Source organism: Hemitrygon akajei, chromosome 5 (assembly GCF_048418815.1).
Source record: "Hemitrygon akajei chromosome 5, sHemAka1.3, whole genome shotgun sequence".
In the NCBI taxonomy this organism is placed as follows: Eukaryota; Metazoa; Chordata; class Chondrichthyes; order Myliobatiformes; family Dasyatidae; genus Hemitrygon; species Hemitrygon akajei.
The window spans coordinates 45,404,582-45,430,461 of NC_133128.1; the positions used below are offsets into that span (position 1 = coordinate 45,404,582).

General features: G+C 39.1%; 2 protein-coding genes and 1 long non-coding RNA gene across 5 annotated transcripts in view; 2 read left to right on the forward strand and 1 right to left on the reverse strand.

Annotated features, from left to right (window-relative positions):
* gdap2 (ganglioside induced differentiation associated protein 2) overlaps positions 1-12,537 on the forward strand; it is a 62,604-nt gene extending 50,067 nt beyond the window's left edge. Inside the window, exons 12-14 of one of the 2 annotated variants that reach the window (XR_012098904.1) lie at positions 2,200-2,343; positions 10,681-10,931; positions 12,317-12,537. Coding sequence is in view for 1 of the 2 variants with exons in the window: in XM_073045420.1 (XP_072901521.1) it covers positions 2,200-2,343; positions 5,485-5,532 (192 nt within the window). In the remaining variant the exon portion in view is untranslated. Of the gene's footprint in view, positions 1-2,199; positions 2,344-5,484; positions 9,414-10,680; positions 10,932-12,316 lie in introns of those variants that run through there. The other variant, XM_073045420.1, reaches the window with a different exon arrangement.
* Positions 1-18,620, reverse strand: LOC140727724 (uncharacterized). The gene is made up of 6 exons (XR_012098905.1): positions 18,509-18,620; positions 12,494-12,661; positions 11,939-12,059; positions 10,294-10,349; positions 5,428-5,559; positions 1-119 (listed from the first exon to the last, which is right to left on the reverse strand). It is a non-coding gene; the product is annotated as an uncharacterized lncRNA (long non-coding RNA).
* Positions 18,337-25,880, forward strand: part of tent5c (terminal nucleotidyltransferase 5C) — a 27,497-nt gene continuing 19,953 nt past the window's right edge. The window contains exon 1 of one of the 2 annotated variants that reach the window (XM_073045423.1): positions 18,337-18,579. The gene's annotated coding sequence lies outside the window, so the exon portion shown is untranslated. The remainder of the gene's footprint in view (positions 18,580-25,880) is intronic. The other variant, XM_073045421.1, reaches the window with a different exon arrangement.

The window sequence follows — 25,880 nt, forward strand, 5'->3', positions numbered from 1 at the left end:
CAACAGAGTTGGTCAGTTTTTCAATGTTGGTCGTCAGCCGGGTCAGTCTGTCTGTGAACTCCCTGTCGGTTGCCTCTGTACACTCCAGTATTCGTTTTTTTTTTAACTTTTAAGTTCTCCTGCGTAAAAGCCAACAGCTGTCTGTTATTTTAAGTTTTTCTAGTCTGTAACTACACAAACGTGCACTTTTACGGCGAGATTCGACACCAAACATGTCACTTGTTTTCGGTAGATGTGTCCTGCGCATGCGCAGGAGGAGGAGATTCGCTGAAATCTCCGTTTTAATGTGGATAGAGCTATTCTTAAAAATGCATAGTGTGGACGCCTATCGTTTTTACGCGAAACCAGCGTTTTCAAAATTATCCGGTCTAGTGTGGACATAGCCTAAGAAAGAGGATGTGCTGGAGCTTTTGGAAAGAATCAAGTCGGATAAGTCGCCGAGACTGGACAAAACGTACCCCAGGCTACTGTAGGAGGCGAGGGAGAAGATTGCTGAGCCTCTGGCGATGATCTTTGCATCATCAATGGGGACGGGAGAGGTTCCAGAGGATTGGGGAGTTGTGGATGTTGTTCCTTTACTCAAGAAAGGAAGTAGAAATAGCCCAGGAAATTATAGACCAGTGAGTCTTATCTCAGTGGTTGGTAAGTTGATGGAGAAGATCCTGAGAGACAGGATTTATGTACATTTGGAGAGGTATAATATGATTAGGAGTAGTCAGCATGGGTTTGTCAAGGGTAGGTTGTGCCTTATGAGCCTGATTTAATTTTTTGAGGATGTGACTAAACACATTGATGAAGGAAGAGCAGTACATATAGTGCATATGGATTTCAGCAGGGCATTTGATACGGTACCCCATGCAAGGCTTATTGAGAAAGTAAGGAGGCATGGGATCCAACGGGACATTGTTTTGTGGATTGAGAATTGGCTTGCCCACAGAAGGGAAAGAGTGGTTGGAGACAGGTCATATTCTGCATAAGGGTCGCTCACCAGTGGAGTGCCTCAGGGATCTGTTCTGGGACCCTTACTCTTTGTGATTTTTATAACTGACCTGGATGAGAGGAAGTGGAGGGATGGGTTAGTAAGTTTGCTGATGACACAAAGGTTGAAGGTGTTGTGGATAGTGTGGAGGGCTGTCAGAGGTTACAGCGGGACATTGATAAGATGCAAAACTGGGCTGAGAAGTGGCAGATGGAGTTCAACCCAGATAAGTGTGAAGTGGTTCATTTTGGTGGTTCAAATATGATGGCAGAATATAGTATTAATTGTAAGACTCTGGGCATTGTGGAGGATCAGAGGGATCTTGGGGTCCGAGCCTATAGGACACTCAAAGCAGCTGTGCAGATTGATTCTGTGGTTAAGAAGGCATATGGTGTATTGGCCTTCATCAATCATGAAATTGAATTTAGGAGCCGAGAGCTAATGTTGCAGCTGTATAGGACCCTGGTCAGACCCCACTTGGAGTACTGTGCTCAGTTCTGGTCGCCTCACTACAGGAAGGATGTGGAGGCCATAGAAAGGGTGCAGAGGATGTTGCCCGGATTCGGGAGCATGCCTTATTAGAATAGGTTGAGTGAACTCGGCCTTTTCTCCTTGGAGCGATGGAGGATGAGAGGTAACCTGATAGAGGTGTATAAGATGATGAGAGGCATTGATCGTGTGGATAGTCAAAGGCTTTTTCCCAGGGCTGAAATGGTTGCCACAAGAGGACACAGGTTTAAGGTGCTGGGGAGTAGGTACAGAGGAGATGTCATTGTTAAGTTTTGTACTCAGTGGTGAGTGCGTGGAATGGGCTGTCAGCAACAGTGGTGGAGGCGGATACAATAGGGTCTTTTAAGAGACTTAGGTACGTGGAGCTTAGAAAAATAGAGGGCTATAGGTAAGCCTAGTAATTTCTAAGGTAGGGACATGTTCGGCACAACTTTGTGGGCTGAAGGGCCTGTATTGTGCTGTAGGGTTTCTGTGTTTCTCTGTCATTGTGTAATGCATTTTGTAGAGTAGTAATGCCACATTGTTGAGGAGACTGCTTACTTCTGGTAGAGTAACACACAAAAATGCTGGAGGAGTTCAGCAAGTCAGAAAGCACCTAGAGAGGAGAATAAATTGTCACTACCTAATTGCTTATCTAATTAAAATGTAAAAAATACATTTTGGAGCTTCCAAACTTATGATTTATTTTTGATTATGTTTCTGTTTACCAGATGATGACCTGGATGTTCACAACATTTTCTGTTTCGGGATTAAAGGACAAAGTGCATTATGTTGAGACTCTCCCTCAGTTGTTTACACTTATTTCTCCGGAGCAGATTGACATTCCTCCTTTTGTGCTGGAATATGATGCTAGGGTAAAACAATAAATCTCTTAATTACTGCTTTGTTTAAAATTTCTTCTTGGAAAATGTCATTTTTCATTTAAAATTTCATAATATTTATTTGTAATTGGATGTACCTTGCTGCAAATTAGGAATCTTACGTACTTCCTAAATCTGCAAGTCTAATCATTCTAAGTGAATAAGAAACTTATTTTGCACTATGTAGGACACTTTTCAAATTGACTTGGCTAAAGATAGTGTGAATAAAAGGTTTTTAATTTTAGTGAGAGAACCTGAACAGGGTGATGCATCTACAATTACAGTAAGTCATTGTTGCTTGCACCAATTCTATGAAGATTCTTGGATAAGCTAACTTGCTGGGCCGCCTTCCTTTATCTTCTTCCTATTGTGGTTTATACCAGCTCCTTGCCATGCATCTTATCATCTTATCACAGAGTGAAGCAAAAAATGATCGTGGCAGGGTATCTGAGGAATTTGGATAGAGAAATTATTTAACTGCTTGGATACGTGAAATTGTAATATCTTTTGTAAGGGAAATAGTCTGGTCAAACAGTTTTTCCTATTTTAGTTTACGTGCCTGCAACACTGTAGGTGATAACAGCACGTCTTAGCTTCCGCCTGTCAGCTTTGCCCTCCATAGAGAATAAATAATTCTCTATAATGAAGTGTGTCTAATGCATTGAATTTTGCTGTGCTTTGGTGATGTACCACTAAATAATGCCAGTTACAATAGAAATCTTGTTTAGTCGTTTCATCAGGTAGTGTAACTGGAATATTAATGATAGCCTTTCTGAGTAAGAGGGAACCATTGCACTAATGAACCGTGAGTATTTTAGCAGGTTATGTACAGTGATGGTACATCAAAAGGGAAAGGCTTGAGAGCATTGTTATATCTTTTTAAGAAGTACTGGGTTGACAGGTGGAGGAAAACCTAAATGTTAGAGGAAACCAGAGAATACTGGAGATGGTCAGCCCATCAGGAAACATTTGTAAAAGGAACTGGAAGCTATTGTTTTAGGTCAATTACCTTTTGAAAGCTTTTTTTGAAAGAAAAAAAGTATACTTTCAGATGCTACCTGCCCTCTTCGACTACCATTTCCTGTTTTCATTTCAGGTTTGCAGTTCCGTAGTATTTTGCTGTGGCAAAAATGCTTAACTGAAGGGCATGGAGGATAGGGAAATGAGTGTGGAGAGTACAAACATGTTGGAATATTTTGAGATAAAGAAGGAGGTAGTGTTGGGACTCTTAAAAAGAACATTTAGGTGGATGAGATATAGCACATGTTATTGAGAAGCAAGAAATGAGTTTGCTGGGGCCTTGACCAAGATATTTTCTCTAGACAGTCTTGGAGGACTGGTCAGTAGCTAATGTTGTTCTTCTGTATTGGGCTGGGTGGCCCAAGTGTATTGTGGCGCCGGAGTGAGACATCACCTGGTATTTGGACAATTTAAACGCTGGCACAGATAGACTAGAAGCCTGAGTATTGGGAACAAAGGTGAGGGTTGGGCTGATTTCGCTCGCTGTCCCGTGAATATTTATTCTTTCTCCATGATGCCAAATCTGGGAACTGATCCAGCTGCAAACAAGAAAATCTGCAGATGCTGGAAATCCAAGCAATCCATCCCGAAACTTCGACTGTACTCTTTTCCATAGATGTTGCCTGGCCTGCTGAGTTCCGCCAGCATTTTGTGTGTGTTTCACTGATCTAGTTGCTATGCGTTTTTGCCCCACTAATGTGACGAGCTGGGATCAAGGCTTGGCCCTACTCCAGCTGCCCTGGAAGTGGATATGGAGACTCAGTATAGTCTGGAACACTGTTGGCTTGCTTGTGTTTGCATGATTTGTGTTTTTCTCTCTTTCTCTGCACTGTTTTTTGGTCTTTTTAAAAATTGGATCATTCGGGGTTGCTTACTTTGTGCCTGCCTATAAGACAAATCTCAAGGTGTATAATTTATACATTATTTGATAATAAATGTGCTTTCAATTTTTGGATCTTTGTTCCATTAATCAAAAAGGAAAATAGGAATAATCTTGGAAACTATAGATTGGTGAGCCTCACATCAGTGGTAGAGTAGTTAGTGGAGAGTACTCTTAGGGATAGCATTGATGAGCATTTGGAAAACTATGGCTTTGTACGGGGCAAGTTATGCTTTACTAACTTGATTGAGTTTAAGTTTGCAGATGATATGAAGATTGGTGGTGTTTTAGCTATTGTAGAAGACTGCCAAATGACACAGCGAGGTATAAATTGGTTGTAGATATGGACAATGAAATGGCAGGTGGAATTTTACCTAGCCAAATGTGATGTGTTGCATTTCGGGGGATCAAATGTAAAGGAATAAATAGTACAATGGTGAGACTATAAACAGCGTTGATGTGCAGAGGGATCTTGTAGTCCAATCCATAGCTCCTTATAAGTAGTTACACAGGTTGATGCTCCCGGAAGGTGGTTACACAGGTTGATGCTCCCGGAAGGTGGTTACACAGGTTGATAGGGTGATAAAGTAGGCATATGGCATGCTCTCCTTTATTAATCAAGGGATTGAGTTTAAGAGTTGGAAAATTGTATTTCTGCTATATAAAGCTCCTGTTAGACACCACTGGAGTATTGAATTCTCTTCTGATTGCCCATTATTTAAAGGAAATTTAGTCTTTGGAGAGGGTGCAGAAGAGGTTTACCGGGATGCTGCCCGATTAGAGGGCATATGCCTTAAGGAGAAGTTGGACAAACTTGTTCTTTTCTCTCTGAAAGGAGATCCAATAAGATTGAGAGGCATAGATAAGTCGACAGCCAGTATCTTTTTCCCAGGGTTTGAAATGCCTCATACTAGAGGGCATGCATTTAATGTGGAGTTGTTCAAAGGAACTGTGCAGAGCAAGTTTTTGTAGAGTTCTGAGTGCCTGGAATGCACTGCCAAGGGCGGTGGAGGAAGCAAATAGCATAGCAGTGTTTAAGATAATCCTAAATAAACACATAAATGTGCAGGAGATGGAAATTGTGTAGACAGAAGAGATTAATTAGGCATTTGATTACTAATTTAAATAGTTTGCCATAACATCATGGGCCAAAGGGCCTGTTTCTGTGCTGTACTTACTGTTCTGTGTTTCATGAAGGAAATTCCAGTAAGCACTTGTCTATACTTTGTTCACAGGTTAATGGACCTTACCAGTATTCATGCCCTTCCTCTCCAGACCTCTGAAGAACTAGCATGTGTTTCTATGTAAAACTGCAAATGAGAAACAATGTTCTGAATGAATATATGTTTATAGTAAAGAAATTTTATTTCCTCAGATTTTCTTAAATGTTCTGGAGCAGCAATCAAATAATTGTATTTGTCACAAATTGCAAAGGGACAGCAACATTTATTTTTAAGATTCAAGCTTTTACAGTATGTTTTTCTAGTTTAATTTAAAATTGATTTTAAGGTCATTCATTTCAAATCCTAGTAGTTCCTGGATAACTGGCCTAAGGCTATAATTAACCATTCAAAATGGAGGAAATTGCTGGAGGTGGAATAGGGGAGGATTAACTTTAAGGTTTCCTCCTAACAATACTTAGTGATGGAATATAAACTGTTTCAGATCCTGACATCAGAAATTGAAGAGCAACAGTCACTTCTGGTATTACTACATTTATCTTTGAGTACAGCCTATAACATTTTCACAGTTCATTTGGGATGTGTTTTAATAGATTTGTTTTTAACAATGGTACATGTGTGCTAATATTTGTTGTTAAGTGGTGTTACTAAATGAACGTCAGCATTTCTCCAGCAATTCAGATTCAGTGCACTAAAGCAAACCTGCACATTCTACTCTTAATGGGTGACCAGTTTTACATGTGTCTTGCAATTGATTTATCTTATTCCAAATGCATTTATTAAAGTTTAGGAAATTTATTTTTACTTTAGGTAGTGATGACACAAGGTATCCATCAAAGAGTATTTTATTTAGAGATACAGCATGACAACAGGCCCTTCCAGCCCAAAGAGCCCAGGCCCATACTGCCCAATTTTTACATTTTTTTAATTCAGAGATGCAGCACAGAATAGGCCCTTCCGCCCTTCAAGCTGCACTGCCCAGCAACTCCTGACAAACCCAATTTAACCCTAACCTAATCACAGGACAATTTACAATGACCAATTAACCCACCTGGTACTTCTTTGGAGTGTGGGAGGAAGCCGGAGCACCTGGAGAAAACCCATGCATTCCATGGGGAGGATGTACAGATACTCCTGAACTCCAAACTCCGATGCCCCGACCTGTAATGCGTTGTGCTAACTGCTGCGTGATTACACCTTTGGGCATCGGACTTTGAAGTCCAAAAATCGTTTAAATATTGTAAATCTTCTTTGGCTTCTCACTGCAGATACTCTCCACCCTTTGTATGCTGAAACTTACCACCAAGTTCTCCTTTAACTTTCTCCCCCTCTTCTGTTAAGCCTATGCTGTCTACTTCTATATTTCCCTGCCTTGGGGGGGAAAAAAATTCAGATGAATTCACACTGCCTTTGGATATTTTTTCTTGACCAAACTCTGATTAAAATATGATCAACAGTTACCTCAGTTAGTGTGCTTAATTTTTGTGTTATGTATCTCTATGACAAGGTAGTTTACACGAGTTCCAGCTGATAATTACAAATTTCAGTGCCACTTTTTGGGGGTGTTACTACCTACAGAGAATGCTGCACAAAATTAATTGTGAATTACTTTATACAATTGTGAATTACTTTATACTATCAGTCAGATAGCACTCTAGATGTCATGCTGGTACAAATGTTATTTTATATGAAATTGGAGTTATCTTGTGCCATATTTCATATTTTAGGTTTGATAAAACTATTAAAATTCAAAAGTAATCTTGAACATTTTAGGTCTTATTCTATTTTTTCTCAAGTGCAAAATCTATTCTCTGCATTTGTTTTTGTTTATACCACAACTACAGTTGCAATTGTAAAGTTATTGCACCTTCATCAATTAAGAGCTTTTTACTGCCTCTTGATTTGCTTGTAAGTTGAATACTTAAACTTAGACATTTATTGTAATATTTTCATATTTTGGCCATTCAAATCTATGCCAGAGCAATTCTATCAATAGCATTCTATTACTATTTCTTTGCAACTTTTTTTCACACAGCACCCTGATTCTCCTTGCACCAAGGAGCATTTAAAGTAGGCAATTAATTTAATAACCATCAAGCCTTTTGGATGTGAGGGGAAATTGGGACACTTGAAGGAAATCCCCAGTCTGACACAGAGTGTACAAATTCCATACAGACAGCACCAGAGGTCTCTTTGCATCCTAGGTTGCTAGGCTGTAAAATTCTGGTACTACATGCAGTACCATTGTGTCATTCTTAATTCTGTTAGTTTTTTTAATGTACATTATTTGAACTTCAAACATAAATTAGATTTGTTTGGATATGTCATTTTAGTGAAATTGAGGGACCTTTTTCTTGAATCTAATAGTGGCTAATTCTCCTTTGGTGATAAATTATATATTTACACTTTGAGCTTATGACTTATTTCATTCATGGGAGAGCCACTAATATTTCAGAAACCAATCTGGCAAAATATTCAGTGGTTTTGCATAATGGTAAATATTAGCTTTTCTGCTGAGTGAGCTTTTCCCTGCCTCCCTGGTGAAAAACCAAAGCAATGGATTTATTATCAGAGTACTGGGATTTGACTCTTCATGAATTTGATGCCAACATCTCAAAAGTTGTGCTGTTTGACTAAAACCTTGCATAAGCCTGTAAAATGGTGTATATATCTTTCTTTTGAGTTTTTATGTAATATGAGCAAGATTCTTGAAGTCTTTTTTCCAACAGTTGAGGAGATTCAGGGTGCCTGATTTAGTTTTCTCAATTAGAAAAAAATTCTTTCCCTAGTTGGATTTTTGAGGTATAAGTTTGTATTAGGACGGAAAATCCAAAAGGTTTATCAGTTCCTTGCTACATAACCTCATAAACAAAAAAAATGCTATATTTCATTCTTCCTTGAATCTGTTGTTACCAATCCTCATTCTAATTAATTGCCCCTTGTATTTATTGCCTATATACATACGTCAAATATTTCTCTTGCCTTACTAAGAGTTAATAACCAAAACTTTAAGATAGTAAGAACTTTGATTTCTGAGAGCTTTCTGAAAGTTTCCAATGTCATAAAATGTTGCCATGTAATAACAGCTCTTTTGTGGGAAGAAGAAATTAGAAACTCCAGTGGTAATGGTCATATAGGGGAGGCGATATCAGATTTTACAATGACACAATGAATTTGGTGGTATCACTGAAATACTTTTTCTCACTTAGGGACTTTAAATGCTATGCAAATGAAGTTGTGGCAAGCCATCAATAACATGCAGCTTAAATTAAAATAAAGCAGGGAACTCTTTGTTTAAACTGCAATTTTCTGACATAAAAATAGCTTAAGTTAACTTAAAACTGAAATGAAACAGCAAGAATCTCAATGTTCACAATCAGGAAAATTATGCAAGAAAAAGGCAGTTTAAGTTTTATATCTATTCAAATAGAAAATTCTTTATTAGTCTTAACAGAATTTAAACTTTAGATTTTTAGTATTGTTTTACACTGCTGACTGTTCTCTTCATGCTCTCAGCAAAGCCAGGTCTGATTCCATTGTGCCATTGATTGTATTTGGAAGAATCAGGCTCCCTTCATCTTTTTCAGTGGGAGCCAGATACTATGATGTACAGCAATATAAAAATTATCTGACTGGACGCAGACAACATTGAACCTGTAAACCTAATGTGCATGTGAATGAGATTGTAGCCAGGTTATTTATTTCAGCAAGGTATCTTTTATTATTGTAGCTTATCTTTACACTAATCCAGCTCATGGCTGTTCACATGTTTATGTGTACATTGTGTTGATTCTATTAGCACTTTAATAGAATCACTTTAATAGTTTAAACTGATTTCACTTTATTTGTATATATTTTTTTCATTTGGATATAAACCCCATGAGATTACTTCTGAAATCTATAAGAACTGCCAGATTTATGGCTTGGAAATTTTATTTTGTGTTAATAAAATTATCAATCAAATAAAACCTTGAATACTTTAATGGCTTTGTTACTTGGTTCTCAGTTGCTTATAAAGTATCAAATCTTAATAGGGACTTTCTACCCTTTTATTTCTTTACACACATTCAAATAATTAAATCAAGATTTAACAAATAAAACAAAAGGCTAAATTCAATGTGGATATTGGCTGAATCTATAGGAATCCAGTTTACTTTCTTTAAGTCAACCATGCAGTGCTGCTTTTCCAGTTAAATACAATGTTGACAGCATATCAGATCTCAGAGCTGGTGCTCTTTAAACTTATAAAAATAGAAGTTTCTTTTGCCCTGCCTTTCATTCTTTATTGCTGTATTTTGCTGTGTAGATCTTAAGTCAAACCACGTATAGCCTTTTGTACTGCTATTCCTGAAGCACATTGGGAATGTGAATGAAAACTTTCATCTGAATGACCTCACTATTAGATTGCATTTTGTCTCAATGAGAGGAAGGCTAAGGAATTTGTTCTGAACTTGAGAATGGCTGTGGTGACTGAGGATTTAAATTAGAATTTACATTTTAAAAAATAAAGCATATTTTTAAGAAGACTATGTGGAATCTGTCCAGAAGTTTTACAGAGGAAAATACTTGGTAAAAGTTGCTGGGGAAACCTAGCTGAGACAAAAATAAAAGTCAGATGCTTCTAGAGAAATATCAGATCTGAGAAAAATACTAAATAGGGTCATAATAGGATATGAAGATCACTGGTCAACTTCAACTGAATGAATCCTGAAGTATTTCTGATTCGATTCATGAGCTACAGTTATCATTTAATTCTACTTAGATAATATTAACCACTTTCAAGGTCAAAACATGTTCTTGGAAATTTGTTAAATTCCAGCCACATCGTTAAATCAAGGAACCACTTTAATCCCTTGTAGTTACCTTTGTCTTCCTCAGGGATTCTTTTCCTGGTGGTAACTCCAGGAAACTAGTGTTGACTGCTGGGGGAAGTACACATTGGTTCGATCAGGTTACAGAATTTCCATTAAAAAAATAAAAGATAAATATTATATTCACACAACATTTTGCAATGAAGAGTGATAAAATACAAATATTACAGAATGGGGATGTTAAATGAAAAGCCAGTGAGCATTTATAAACTTAACTAGATAGATTGTTGTTACAACTCCAAACCAATCTGAGGTGCTGTATGGGACAATCAAGATACTTATAAAGATTCCCTTCAGGAGGAAATAAAACATGTAGTATTATTTTGGTTAAGAAATGTGATGTGACAATGGAATAAACTATTTTTTTTGTATATTCCAGATTTCATGGAAAATGGGAAACTTCAGCTTTCAAATTACTGTCAGGATATTGAAAGTGTCTAATCTAACTTGCTAAATGTTGCTGCAGCGGATTTTAAAAATGGGGAGGGGAGCTTGTGCAGATTACCATCCTTGTACTAGGGGAAAAAAAGATGTATTTATGTTGAACCCTACTTATATGGCTTGATTTTTGAAATCTGCAATTTAACAACAAATAAGAAGCAATAAGAAGAGAAAAGGTGAAATATGCAGGTAAGATAGCTAATATAAGAGGATATTAAAAGTTTTCTTCAATACATAGAGTAAAAGAAGAAAGATTAGACATTGGGCAGCTGGAAAATTATGCTGGAGGGTTAGTAATGGGGGACAAACTGATTGTGTCAGTCTTCACTAGCAATATGCCAGAAGTTCAAGTGTTGGGGCAGAAGTGAGTGTAGTCACTACTACTTAGGAGAAGGTGTGTGGGAAGCTGAAAATTCTGAAGGTAGGTATGTCAACTGGACCCAATGGACTCGCCTCAGGATTCTGAAAAAGGTAGCTGAAAAAGTTGTGAAGGAATTAGTAATGATCTTTCAAGAATCACTAGATCTGGAATGGTTCTGGAGGATTGGAAAATTGCAAATGTTACTCTTTAAGAAGGGAGGGAGGCAAAAGACAGGAACTTAAATTACAGGATCTGGATGATGGAATTGATAACTTTGTAGTCAAGTATGCAGACGATACAAAAATAAGTGGAGGAGCAGGTAATGTTGAAGAAGCCAGGAGTCTGCGGAAGGACATGAACAGATTGGCAGAATGGGCAAAGAAGTGGCAGATGGACTATAGGGAAGCATACTGTCATACACTTTAATATAAGGAATAGACTACTTTCTAAACAAGGAGCAAAGTCAGAAATGGGAGGTACAAAGGGAATTGGGAATCCATGTGTAGGATTCCCAAAATCTTAACTTGCAGGTTGAGTCAGTGGTAAGGAAGGCAAATGCAATGTTAGCATTAATTTCAAGAGAACTTGAATATGAAAGCAAGGATGTATTGCTGAGACATTATAAGGCATTGGTCAGACCATATTTAGAGAATTGTGAGCAGTTTGGTCCCTAAGAAAGGTTGCACTGGTGTGGTGGTGGGGGGGGGGGGGGTGGCTCCAGAGGTTTACAAGAATTATCCCGAGAATAAAAGGCATAATGCTTGTTGGTTCTGGACTTGTGCTCGCTAGAATTTAGAAAAATGAGGGGGTGGGGGAAGATATCGTTGAAACTTACCCAAATATTTAATGGACTTGAGAGGATGTTTCCAATAGTAGGAGAGTCTAGGTCCACTGGGCACAGTCTTCCCGTTAGAAAAGAGATGAGAAGGAATTTCTTTAGCCAGAGAGCAGTGAATCTGTGGAGGCAAAGTCTTTGGGTCTATTTAGAGTGGAGGTTGATTAGATCTTGGATAGTAAAGGCACCAAGGGTTACAGGGAGAAGGCAGGAAAATGGGATGGAGAGGAAAAATAAATCAGCAATGAATAGTAGAGAAGACTTGATGGGCCAAATGGTCTAATTCTGCTCTTCCTTAAAGTTATCTTTAATAGAAATATTATTCACAAAATGAAATGTTCATTCAACTTTTAAAATGAAGGTTACCTTATTTTACAGTGTCTGAGTCCGTTATGGTTCTACAGGAGAATGTTAAAAATATCATGGACCACACACATCAAATGAAGGAGTTCTCAGAAGAGCCCAAGCAGTTAGATCACTCATACCAACAATAAGAGAAAGACAACTCAGATTCCTAGGGCACATCATGCAGAAAGATGAACTAGAAAAACTTACACTCTCTGGAAAGATCAAGAGGAGCAAACCTAGTGGAAGACCTTGGCTTATGTACATCAAAAGCCTAGCCAGGTGGCTACACATCGAGGAAATGGAAGTCATCCAAAGAACAAGGGATAGATCTGTATGGAAAACCATGGTCACCAACATCTGCATCGGATATGGTACCTAGACGGACAGACAGAGTCCTAATGTGTTCCCAAATCGTATACAGCGAATTGTGACACTATGCAACCAGTACATTTTGGCCCAATTAAGAGGCTGCCCCAATTAGCTGAAGTTCCATGGAAAAATTTATAAAATTAAAACTGACACAACAAATTATGTGTTGAAATGAAATACAACTTAATACAGAGCACTACCAATATTACTAAAATACTATAAAACTGCATTAATCGCTAATATTTATCAATGGAGGAATTCATCCATCGTATGCTGCTGTGTTTTTTTGAGTGACTGCAAATGAGTAACATCAGTGCAGATATCTAGTACAGTTAATGGACTGTTTCATTGGCTTCCTGCATGAAGTAGTGTCAAAATCACTGCTTTTTAATTTAGCATTGGTTAACAACACAAGCATACGCAACTGACATTATTTTAAAACTGTTTGCTCTATGCATGGTGTAGTGTCTAACAGCTACAGAAGTACACGTGACAGTCGCTAGTAAGAAACTGTTCGGTAAGTCTCCTGTCCCAGTTATGCGGCTGGTTCCCAAATAAATGAAGGAAATTCTGGCTATTTTCTTCATTAGAAACATAGAAAATCTACAGCACAATTCAGGCCCTTCGGTCCACAAAGCTGTGCCAAACATGTCCTTACCTTAGAAATTACCTAGGGTTACCCATAGCCCTCTATTTTTCTGAGCTCCATGTACCTGTCCAGAAGTCTCATAAAAGGCCCTATCGTATTCGCCTCCACCACCTTTGCCGGCAGCCCATCCCACGCACTCACCACTCTCTTTTAAAAAAAAACTTAACCCTGACATCTCCTCTGTACCTACTTCCAAGCACCTTAAAACTGTGCCCTGTCATGCTAACCATTTCAGCCCCGGGAGAAAGCCTCTGACTATCTACACGATCAATGCCTCTCATTAGTTTCTGTTCTTTAAGAGTCGTCCCAACTATAAGAATTAGCAGCTGTCCCAATGAACCCTAATTGAATTATATGATACAATTACAGTATTACATTATATTTTGAAATCTCTACAAAGTAGAGGCAAACAAGTTCAAACACAAGAAAATCTGCAGATGCTGGAAATTCAAAGCAAAACACACAAAATGCTGGAGGAACTCGGGAGGCCCGGCAGCATCTATGGGATAGACGAAATAGTCGACATTCCAGGCTGAGACCCTTCATCGGGCATTTTTGTATCGGGCGTTGGAGTTTCACCCACAATCCTCGTAGTTATTGCAAGAGAAAAACAGAAGGGTAAATGGAATTTTAACTTTTGTAATTAGAGGAAAAGAACATGGTAGAAGGATATATTCAGTTTTTACACAGCCTTGATTATGTCACACTTGGAAGCATACAATTTGGTGTAATACACATTAGAAAGTATTTGTTATCTTGGAAAGATTAGTATATTATGGGTATGAAGGGCAGGGTGAACATAAGAGAGAATTAACTCTGCAGTAGAAGTACTCAATTCACACCCCTCACAGAGGTTTTGTTTCATTTACTTTTTCCTTACATCCAAGGGAGTAAAAATCATGATGTTGTGTCTCTGTCGCAATATACAAGCAATCAAGTGGGGAAATGTGGGAGGATATTGCCGACACACTAAAATTGTATACATAATTGTTTAGTATATGTATACAGTCAGATACACAATCAGATTGATGCACAGTCAGATACACAATCAGATTGACACATACGCAATCACATCGACGTACAGTCAGTTTCACAATCAGATCGACATACGGTCAGATTCACAATCAGATCGACGCACAGTCAGTTTCACAATCAGATCGACGCACAGTCAGATACACAATCAGATTGACACATACGCAATCACATCGACGTACAGTCAGTTTCACAATCAGATCGACATACGGTCAGATTCCCAATCAGATCAACGTACAGTCAGTTATGCAATCAGATCGACACACAGTCAGATACACAATCAGATCGACCCACAGTCTGATACCTAATCAGATCGACGCATGGTCAGATACGCAATCAGATCGACACACAGATACACAATCATATCGACGTACAGTCAGATATGCAATCAGATCGACACACAGATACAGAATCATATCAACGTACAGTCAGATACGCAATCAGATCGACACACAGATAAGCAATTGTATCCAGAGATACTGGCCACATGACAGACGCACTGCCACCTGGCTGGTCGGAGGACACACCACACGCCAATCAACATTTGGTCCCTCCCAACTAATCAATGCACACCTAAATTATTGGTCACCTTAATTGGATTATCTCGCCCAGCCCCATGCTTTAAAAGGTGAGACATGTGCCTGGCTCGCCCTCTCTTACAGACCACCACATTGGAGGTAAGTGCATTGATTTATGTTTGGGAAGGTTTATCGTTTGTCCTGGTAAGGGAGCCGCAGCTATCCATGGTCAAGGGGGATAGCTGTTGTAGTGCTTTTCCCTTGTTCTTTGTATGTGTAACTGTACCCTGTCCCCACACTGCTTTCTGTGTATTGTACAGCCGACACGACCTTCTCCACACGTGTTAACCCTAAGCGTTTTTTGTTAGAATATTGTTGTTGCTTGTGTTGACCCGACATCCCCTTGTAAATAAGTTCCTTATTATTAAAACTGTGTGTGTCCAGGCCTCTACTGTTGAGACTCAAAGAACCAGTTATTTTCCATCACAACAGCAATCAGATTGACCCACAGTCAGATACTCAATCAGATTGACACACAGTCAGATCCACAATCAGATTGACCCACAGTCAGATACTCAATCAGATCGACACACAGGTACGCAATCAGATCGACATACAGTCAGAATCGCAATCAGATCGACGCACAGTCAGATACACAATTATATCGACACATAGATACTCAATCAGATTGACATACAGTCAGATACGCAATCAGATCGACGTACAGTCAGATAGTCAATCAGATCGACGCACAGTCAGATCCGCAATCAGATCGACACACAGTCAGATCCACAATCAGATCGACCCACAGTCAGATACTCAATCAGATTGACACACAGTCAGATCCGCAATCAGATTGACCCACAGTCAGATCCTCAATCAGATCGACACACAGGTACGCAATCAGATCGACATACAGTCAGAATCGCAATCAGATCGACCCACAGTCAGATACTCAATCAGATCGACATACAGTCAGAATCGCAATCAGATTGACGTACAGACAGATACGCAATGAGACCGACGCTCAGTCAGATACGCAATCAGATAGACGCACAGTCAGATACACAATTATATCGACATACAGTCAGATACACAATCAGATCGACGTACGGTCAGATACACAATTATATTGATGTACGGTCAGATATGCAACCAGATCGACACACAGGTACGCAATCAGATCCACATACAGCCAGAATTGCAATCAGATCGACGTACAGTCAGAATCGCAATCAGATCGACGTACAGTCAGAATCGCAATCAGATCGACGTACAGTCAGATATGCAATCAGATCGACGTACAGTCAGATCCACAATCAGATCAACGTACAGTCAGATATGCAATCAGATCAACGTACAGTCAGATATGCAATCAGATCGACGTACAGTCAGAATCGCAATCAGATCGACACACAGTCAGATACGCAATCAGATCAATGTACGGTCAGATACACAATTATATCGATGTACAGTCAGATACACAATCAGATCGACATACAGTCAGATACGCAATCAGATTGACGTACAGTCAGAATCACAATCAGATCAAGGCAGTCAGATACGCAATCAGATTGACACAGTCAGATACGCAATCAGATCGACACACGGTCAGATACGCAATCAGATCGACGTATGGTCAGATCCACAATCAGATCGACGTACGGTCAGATACGCAATTATATCGACCTACGGTCAGATACGCAATCAGATCGACACACAGTCAGATCCGCAATCAGATTGACGCACAGATACACAATTATATCGATGTACAGTCAGATACGCAATCAGATTGACGTACAGTCAGAATCACAATCAGATCGAGGCAGTCAGATACGCAATCAGATCGATGCACAGTCAGATACACAATCAGATTGACATATGGCCAGATATGCAATCAGATCGACATACAGTCAGATGCGCAATCAGTGCCCTGTGATTGTGTGTGGTATTGTTCCTGTACCAAGCGATGATACAACCAGTCAAGGTGCCCTCGATGGTGCCCCTGTAGAAAGTCCTGAGGACCTGGGGACTCATGCCAAATGTCTTTAGCTGTCTGAGGTGAAAGAGGTGCTGTTGTGCTTATTCACCACACAGCCAGTAGGTACAGTCCAGTTGAGATCCTGGGTGATGTGTATACCAAGGAACTTAAAACTACTCACCCTCTCAACTACAGTCTCATTGATGCCAATGGGGGCTAGCCTGTTCCTATTCCTCCTGTAATGCATGATCAACGTCCTGCTGTGTCAGGACTTTAACTTCTCCTCTGTAGGCTGTCTCATCATTATTGGAAATAAGACCCATCAATGTTCTGTTGCTTAATAGGATTTTGGTTCAACGTTCACTAGTGCTGAGCCCATATCCCTAAATTCCTTTAAATCAAAATACTTTATTTTACCATATTAAAGATTAGGTTATGGGGAGAAGTTGATTAAACCAGGCTTATTTGCTTGAAGTGAAGATTGGTGGTTGATTTGACATTTAGATTTTGTAAGGGGATTAAAAATATATAGAAATCTAGGACAGGAGGATGATGATATTAAGGATAAGTTAGAAAGCTGTTTTTCAGAAAACAGTATTGAAAATGTGGAACAGTCCTACAAATGGTAGGTAATGACTGTGGATTTGAAACGGGAATGATGGTTGTTTGCCAAACACCATTGTATCGTATATACAGTAAATATGCAGTCAAGGTGCTGGAACGTCAAATTCTTTTCCTTCTAAGGTACTTCTCATGACAGTTTTGTCTGGGTCTGGTTTTCACAAATTCAGTTTTCCCTCTGTAGCTAGTGATTAGTGAATATGCAGCAGAATGTCTGACACGGTTATTTCCGCAGAAATTAGTTTTGGTTAATCGTGTTTTAATCTTCTGAGCAGAATTAATATATTGCGAAACATTCATTTATTTTTTTTAAAGAAGAGCGTGCCATTTTAACAGCTCGCATTTTTTTCCAAAAAACTTTTAAATAGGTCAAATATTTCAGAGTTGTTTTTACTAGGTGTTATTTCTTATGCAGTTTCAAAAGTACATGCGACTCGAACGGTACCACTTTATTCCAGTACAAATCATTAGCTCCAGCTCAAAAGTGAGTACAATGAGAAACGAACTGCGTGCATAAAAGACTAGCAGATGTAGCCTTTTATCTGCATTTCCCTTCCCCGGCTTTTGAACTAAGTTAGTTTCCGAAACGCCTTTTGACCAAATTAAATCAGAAGTGATGAAATAAAAGGAAGAGATGTATATGTAGAGAGAGACAGGGAGGCAGACGGAAGGAGTCCAGGCGTTAGTGATGTTGCTGCTGTGACATTTTGAGCTGGGAATATATTTAGTTGGCGCCTCCTCTTGCCGTGAGTTTTTACTGACAGCAGAGGGGGTGTTGTCCTCAGCTTTGGACCGTCAGTTTGGCTTTTCTCCGAAAGGGCTGACGAAATGGTCGCCATGGAGATAAGTTTACGTACGGATCGCTGGGAGGATAAGAGCGGAGATCCCATTTATACAGAATGATTCGAGAGAGCGATAGATCACAGTTTAGGTGGAGGTGAAGCGAGCAAACCGAGACAGATCCTCACAAGTTACCCAACACGGACTTCAAGTGGGACTGAATCCAAGGCATTACAAAAACATTTTAGAATATCATGCTGTAATTCACTCACGAAGCTTTGGCTGTGAATTTCTGAAAATCATAAAGTCTGGTTGGCAGTTCCATTGATTGCTGTTTGCAGAGGTGAGTAGCACTGCAGAGGAGTTGTATCTCCGCCTGTGAACTGTCACAGAATCACCGCAGGCAACGCCACCACTAATGCCGCTGACTCAGCTAATACTATTTTTACAAACTGACCGATAAGGATATTAGCGCCTACGTTAAATAGTATCTATATATAATTCATTTGCTTAAATAAGGTAACGTTAACTACCAACTTCCAACAGAACTAGCTATTACGTTGCATGTTGGAAAGCATGTGTAGTGCGGTGCTTTTTTAATGTCTGTCGATTTCAGCTGCTAAAATATAGATAAATATTCATTATAACGAACAAGTCTCGACGTTAGCTGATTGATGAGTGGGTAATGGGGTTCTAAAATAAAAACAGAAAATGCTGGAAATACAAAGCAGATCAGGCCGTATCTGTGGGAAGAGGAAACCGGGTTAACGCTCCTGGTCGGTGATTCTGCATTGAGAATTGTAAAGTTTAATGGCACCAAACCGGAAAGAGCTGATTGTTTTTTTTGTATTCTCTTCGAAAGTCTTATATGTTAAGACGAAATGCATGTACTGTACACCAAATTCTACAGCTACTTTTATGGAAAGTAGTTTTAAATAGTGTTTTCGGAGCTGTGAATTAGAAGGCCCTTCTTTAAAAATAAGATAAATATGACATATTAACTGCATCAGTTATTAGTTTTAATTTGCAGGATCTTGTACTATAGGCCTAAGAACGAACGTTGGTCGTTAACATGAACTGCCTTTTAAAATTAATATGAAGAGTGGCGTTTAATGACAGATTTATTTGAAAGAACACCTTGTTCTACAAATGTTACAAAATAACACAAGAACCACGTCTGAATCTGTTCCTGATTTGGCAGCTCAGGCTGCGAACAAAATGTGACCACTGATCTTAAAACGATCCTTAAATTACTGGCGAGTTCTTATGCGAATCTAAACAGGGGCTTTGAGTTAATGTGTGAAGGAGACGTTTGGTTGACTCCTGGAACCGAGAGATCTTTTCGTTGCGGATGTAAATATAAAAAGAAACGAGGTATCAACTCTGCATTGTGATACAGAACGGTACAGAGAGTGGCGGAACCGTCAATCGCCGATTATCCCCTGCATTCCAGACCTGGGTTGCTCAAAACTGTAAGCATTCCTGGTGCAGTTGCAGGAGATAGGAAAACTAGGAAAACGCAAAGTTCCAATTACATCATAGACATACGTCAATAAAAACTAAGTGTACCATATTGTTTACCAAAAATTTGATTTCTTAAGAACTTTTTGCGTCGCCAAATGTTCTTGAACGATTAAAGTTCTGGAGTCAGGCGCCCCTTTGCTGGATCAGAAAGTAGCACGTGGGTTGTAAAATAATCACTAATGTACCCACTGATTGCAGACGACAGATAGTGATCAAAATTTTTGCCCAATACCTCAGGTTAAACCGAATTTATATTAGCAAATAATTTAAAGACTAATGGAAGAAGGAATTCCATCGACAGCTACAGAGTTGTCATAGGTAGAACTGACAGAAGCGTGTTTAAATGAATATTTAAAGTGTCCGCTGCTGATTTAGGTCAGGCAGCGTCCGGAGGCTGTCACAAGTTAATTACAGATCCATGCTCAATCCACCATTGTTCAGCTGGTGGAATTCTACTGCCCTCAGCTTCTTTTAATGGTCTGAGTTTTTCTTCTCGCATCTTTTACTCGTTCTGGAAATAAATTTCCTGTGCAAATGAACCACTCTTTGAAGCAAAATTCCTGATGTCAAGCTATAGGTCCAGTTCTACTTCCACAGCTTATTTCTGGGTTATCTTTTTCTACACTCTTACATTGCTTACCTCAAAAATTTCCAGTATTGTAAGGGTTCCACCAGCGCTACAACAATTTAGAAGTTGAGGTAACGCCAGGTGGTTCTCAGCTCGCCGTGCGGCCCGTCATCTGGTGTCAAGAAGGCACACTTGCCTTCCTCGACCAAATAAAATAAACAAAATTCTGCCAACCCCTCTTATTGTTTCTTGCCCTTTAACTGCATTTTTCGATCCAAATTCCCCACCCCACAATGCCCGCTCAATCTTCCAGCTGTCTACATGGAAGGAAGCCTTTTGAAAATCCAGATACCCCAGGTCATGGCGTTCCCGTGCTGGCATTTCTCAAAAGGAACCGAAAGAAGAAGGGTGACTTCCATTATTTATAATTTCTAAATGTCTGTCTGGAATCTAACCTAAAACTTGCAGAATAAGAGCTTGAGTAGCTACGGGTACTTGAGAGTTGGACAATGTTCTTTTTAATGAAGTACACTGCAGATAGATGACATTATACAGTGAGCTTGGTCAATGGTGGCTCTTGGTTTCTGGTATTTAGGTTGGTGGGGGAGGGGTCTGTCTTATCTCCATTCCCATTGTATGGGATACACAACATTGGGCTTCTTCACAGGACTAGGGGCAATATCAGTGTAATTTTTAAAGAAATCACATTGTTTCATTTTTGCTCAAAGGTTGGAAGGAGGTGAATAAAGTTTTATCCTGTGCACTGGGGTCCTATTCAAACAACTCATCTTGTTGTTTTAAGACATATTATGGAACTGAAAAACAACCAAATATACAAAATATTACTGAGCATCCCAAATCTTCGGCTCTCCCAAATAAGACCCAGAATGATCCACTACTTTTTTCTCTGATTTCTCTGTTTCTGAGATTGCCACTCATCTCTCCCCTGCATAGTGTCACACTAACAAAATAGTTTTTGTATATTACTTTGTTGAACACTCTAAAGAAAGTTATTTAAATGCATTTGACAAATCCCAATAGCTTTATTACAATGATCCCTCCCCTGTTCCCCGGATATCCGGGCAGACTCCAAAAAAATACAGGATGTGTGATGTCACCTATGATATTTAAGGTTCAGGTTAATTATTGTGTTGTTTGGATTAAAATCAAAGTTCCTCTTGAGAGAGAGGATAAACAGTCTCCCCTGTTGAAACTGCTCCATTACATTTAAGATCTGTAACTACATAAATGCAGTAGATTTCATACCACTACTAAGTTATTCTATTTGGTCAATTATTTAATGCAAATTGAATTACATATTTACAAAATAATCTTTGGGACCAAAGCGCAGCCATTCTTATCTAAGTACTGTTTAATTTAACTAAATTATGGGGCTGCAAATTGTAAAAAAAAATAGGGTAACCATTGTCTTTCTTTCCATATGCAGGGTTGCCAACACTTCAGGATTGTCTTGGTGTCCCCAGGAATTGAATGTTAATCTTTCACACCCTGCTGGTAGCACCCAGGACAAAAATCATAGATACATTAAAAAAGTTCTGTATACTTGTAAATGTCTTTAAACAGCGCTATTTACTATAGAGACTTTGAAGAGTGGAAATAAGTTCTTATGACTTTTCAACTTATTTATTCTTGTGATATAGCCTTCACTGAAAGTGCCAGACTTTATTTGCGCTTGAACGGAGGAGGTAACAATGTAACTGGGACTAGAGCCATAATTAGATTGGACTGTGTAAGGACCACAGATTCCCTTCCCTGAAGGGCATTAGTGAACCAGGTGCATTTTTCCAACAATCCTGGAGTTCTAGTGTTACCACTTCTGATACTAGCCTTTTATTCCCAATTTATTGAATCTAAACTTCATTGATGTCATGGTGGGATTTAAAACTCATGCTAATGTAACGACAACCCCAATCAACCATCATGAACCACCCACATGTTCCAAAAGAAGGTGAACCACAGGGTGATGATGTTGGTTGACCATTCACAAAATCAATGGATGGATTCAATTGGAGGTAAAAGGTAATTCAATGACATTCCTGAAATACAGTAGATTCCAGATAATTGGGACACATTGGGACTAGTACATTTTGGCTCAATTAAGCAGCTGGTCCAATTAGCCAAAGTTCTATAAATTATGTATTAACTGAGTCATAAATTATGTATTTAAATAAAATACAGAAAATATTAAAACAGTACCAATACCTCTACAGTACTATAAAGCGGTGTGTTAGTTCCTAATAGTTATTGACAGAGGAATTCATCAGCAGTGTTCTTTTGATTGACCAAAATGAACAAAATCAGTGCAGCCAGCTTCTGCCTTCATACAATGCTTTAGACAATTCCGTCCTTCAGATCTTCTTTTTCATTGTAACATTCAAGATACCTTCAGATTCTTCATAATTTAGAATTTATTGAAATAGTGAAATAGTTTCATTTTCACTCCTGGCCTTTTCTAGCATCTCCAAGCCTGAATGCTTGAAACCACAGTGAGCAAAACAGTTCTCAAACATCTTACTACTTATTTCTTTCCAACTATCAGTGACACAAATCTCTGCTTTTTGAACATGAACACACGCAACTGATGCAATTTAAAAACTGATTGCTGTAAGCACAGTCTAGTGTCTAATGGCCACACAAGTGCATGACTGTTGCTAGTCATATAGAAACTGTTCAGCAACCATCTCCTGCGCCAACTAAGCATCATAGTATCCCAAATAAATGAAGGAAATCTGGGTATTTTCTCTATTTAGCTTTCATTCTCTTAAGAGTTGTCCTAAATAATTTCTGTTCCAATTAAACGATGGCCCAATTAACCAGAATCCACTGTATATCCAGATTTGTCAACTCTGCATACATACATGCATACAGACTTTTCTAAAGACTATCAGAACAACAACAAGCTTTTTAATTTATGCTGCCATTTCAGTTCTCTTTGCTAACAAGCATTCACCAATGTCTCAAATTAAAACCCAACTATATTTTGCGAAGATGAGTACAATACAAGAATACAATAGAAAATAAGGTATGCAGAGGTTTTCAAATATGTTATATTGTAAAAGACTGGGTTTACTTCATGGATTCTCAATTGTCGTTTTATAGTTGAAGAGTGTCACTGATTAGGGAAGAGGTAACTCCAACAAACACAAACCAGGCACTGCTGGTTTATGATAATATTTTTCAGAAGCCTGGGAGAAGCTGATTTGTCTGCTTTCTTCAGGATAATGAATTAACAAAAGCTTACTTGTGGTACATTGTTATTTCTTAGCTGTATATGGATTTTATTGATATTTTTCTCATTCAGCTGAAATAACAGTAACATCACCAAAGTTTTAGGGCTTTAAATTCAGTCACCAGCAATGCATCCAAGGATCACCTTGCACTTGCTCCCATTACGTCTGATACAGGCAGCATTTCACTGTTCCTATGTCTGGTCACTGGCATTATTGCTCCAGTGGCCTGCGTCAATCACACTGATTAGCCGCTGTTTGTCTTGATATTCAACTTCTCTTAAAGCTAATGTGCACCATTTGGTGACTTATGGCCATGGACAGGCATTGTGGAACTCATTCTGCCGAGGGAAACAATAAACAACGGCTTTCATGACTTAAGGAAAGGACAGGCCTTAAGGTTTTCTGATGCACTAAAGTTTTGCTGGAGGGCACGGAGAGAATCATAGATGTCATTCTTCCACAAAGGCCAGGAGCAGAGAAAGTCTGCGGGGGGGGTGGAAGGCATCTGTTGTATGAAAGCTAGAAGCAATGATTGAGGACGGAGACGTTCAATGATTTCAAAGTTGTGGCCCAATTCAGTAGCTGTATCTTCAAATGCAGTACACCATCAAAGCTCAATGCACCCTTCTCTCAACACACACCAACAGCTTCAATCAAACATTAATTATCCTTATCGTTCAAATGGCACAATGCATTTTACCTGCCTATCCCTACTGTAAACTTCACATCTACATCGCTCAGCATGCATATGCTGCTGACCAGTCATCGAAGACAGGAATATCACACCTTGCATGTCACTAACTCATATGCTTTTGTCCCATTCTCTTGCACGACAGGGTGATGCACAAGGGCAGGCAGCATTAGCAAACCAGTACAGGCGGATCACCTCAGACGTGGTGGAGAGACTTCATCCCATCATGGGAGCCCTGGCACAGAGCATAGGAGATAACAGTATCCACAATGCTAATTCTGTTTACATCCCAATCCCACAGTCCCTTCTGATTAGCAGATCATAGGATGCATGCAGCCCAATGGCTGCAATACAACCCTACCTTCATGCCTGTGCTTATTTAGGTGGAAAAGACCTGCACCTTTCTGAGCTGATGATAAAATTATGAGGGTGAAGATGAAAACCCTCCTTCACTCACTGTAACGCCTGCAGTCATCATTATCACAAATACTGACACAGTAGGCAGCTTAGATGTTAGCAGGGGGCAGAATGCGCTTGTGTTAAGGCATCAGACAAGAGGAGTGAAAGCTGACTGAAGTAGAGAATTGTAAGATTTTGTTGTAGACTTTGAGAAGAAATTTGATAAGATTCCTTATAAGAGATTCTCAGCTGACATTGATTTTCATTGATTTGTTGGGAAATTCACTGAAACACTCCAAGGCTGTAAAATGGCTGAGTATGTTGATGGTAAGAATACACATTGATAGCTTATATTTATTGGTGTCTTGCAAGGGTCTATGTTGCAAAGATGAATATTAACGTTATTTTTAAATGAGTTACATGTTGGAATAAAAAGCAATATACCCGTGTTATTTAAAGCCACAAAGCTGGGTAGCATTTTAAGCAGCATGTGTAAAAGAATCAATTTACAATAAAACATGAATGGATTGAATAAACTGGCAGAACCTTGCCAAATGGATTTTGAGACTGCTAAATGTGAGGTCAGCTAATTTGGACAGAATAATTACTGAATGGCAACAAGCCAGAGAGAGAGTGATTTTGAAGATAGCTAGTCATTTGTGTACACGGATCATGAAGATATTATGGCCACAAAAAGTCCTGAATGCACTAAGGAACAACCTGAACCATGCGTGAAGGCAAAAGCCTCACAAAGCCACAAATGCTGATTTTGTGACCCAAATTGTTTTGCAAAAGAAAGCTATTGTGTTAGTGTCGATGTGGTAGGCAAATAGGGCTGTGAAACCCTTAGGCAGAAATCTGAATGGTGAGATAATGGTGAGCAAAAGATGAAGCTAAGAGCATACAAAATCTGAACAGTCGGTCATTGGTTCTCTGAACCCTGTTCCGCCGTTCAATAAAGTTAGAATTGTCTTCCCTCAGCTCCAGTCATTTGCTTTCCCCACATCCCACAGTTTAATTGAAAAGGTGATATAGGGTCTAGTGTAATAAAGAGATACAGCATAAAAACAGGCCCCTTGCCTACCGAGTCCGCATTGACCATTCAACGGCAAATGTAAATAATTAAGTTCCAATATTCTATTTGTCACTAAAAAGAGTTGCACACAGATTTCATTACCATTAAGGCTGACAGGATAGTGTTACTGAGTGGA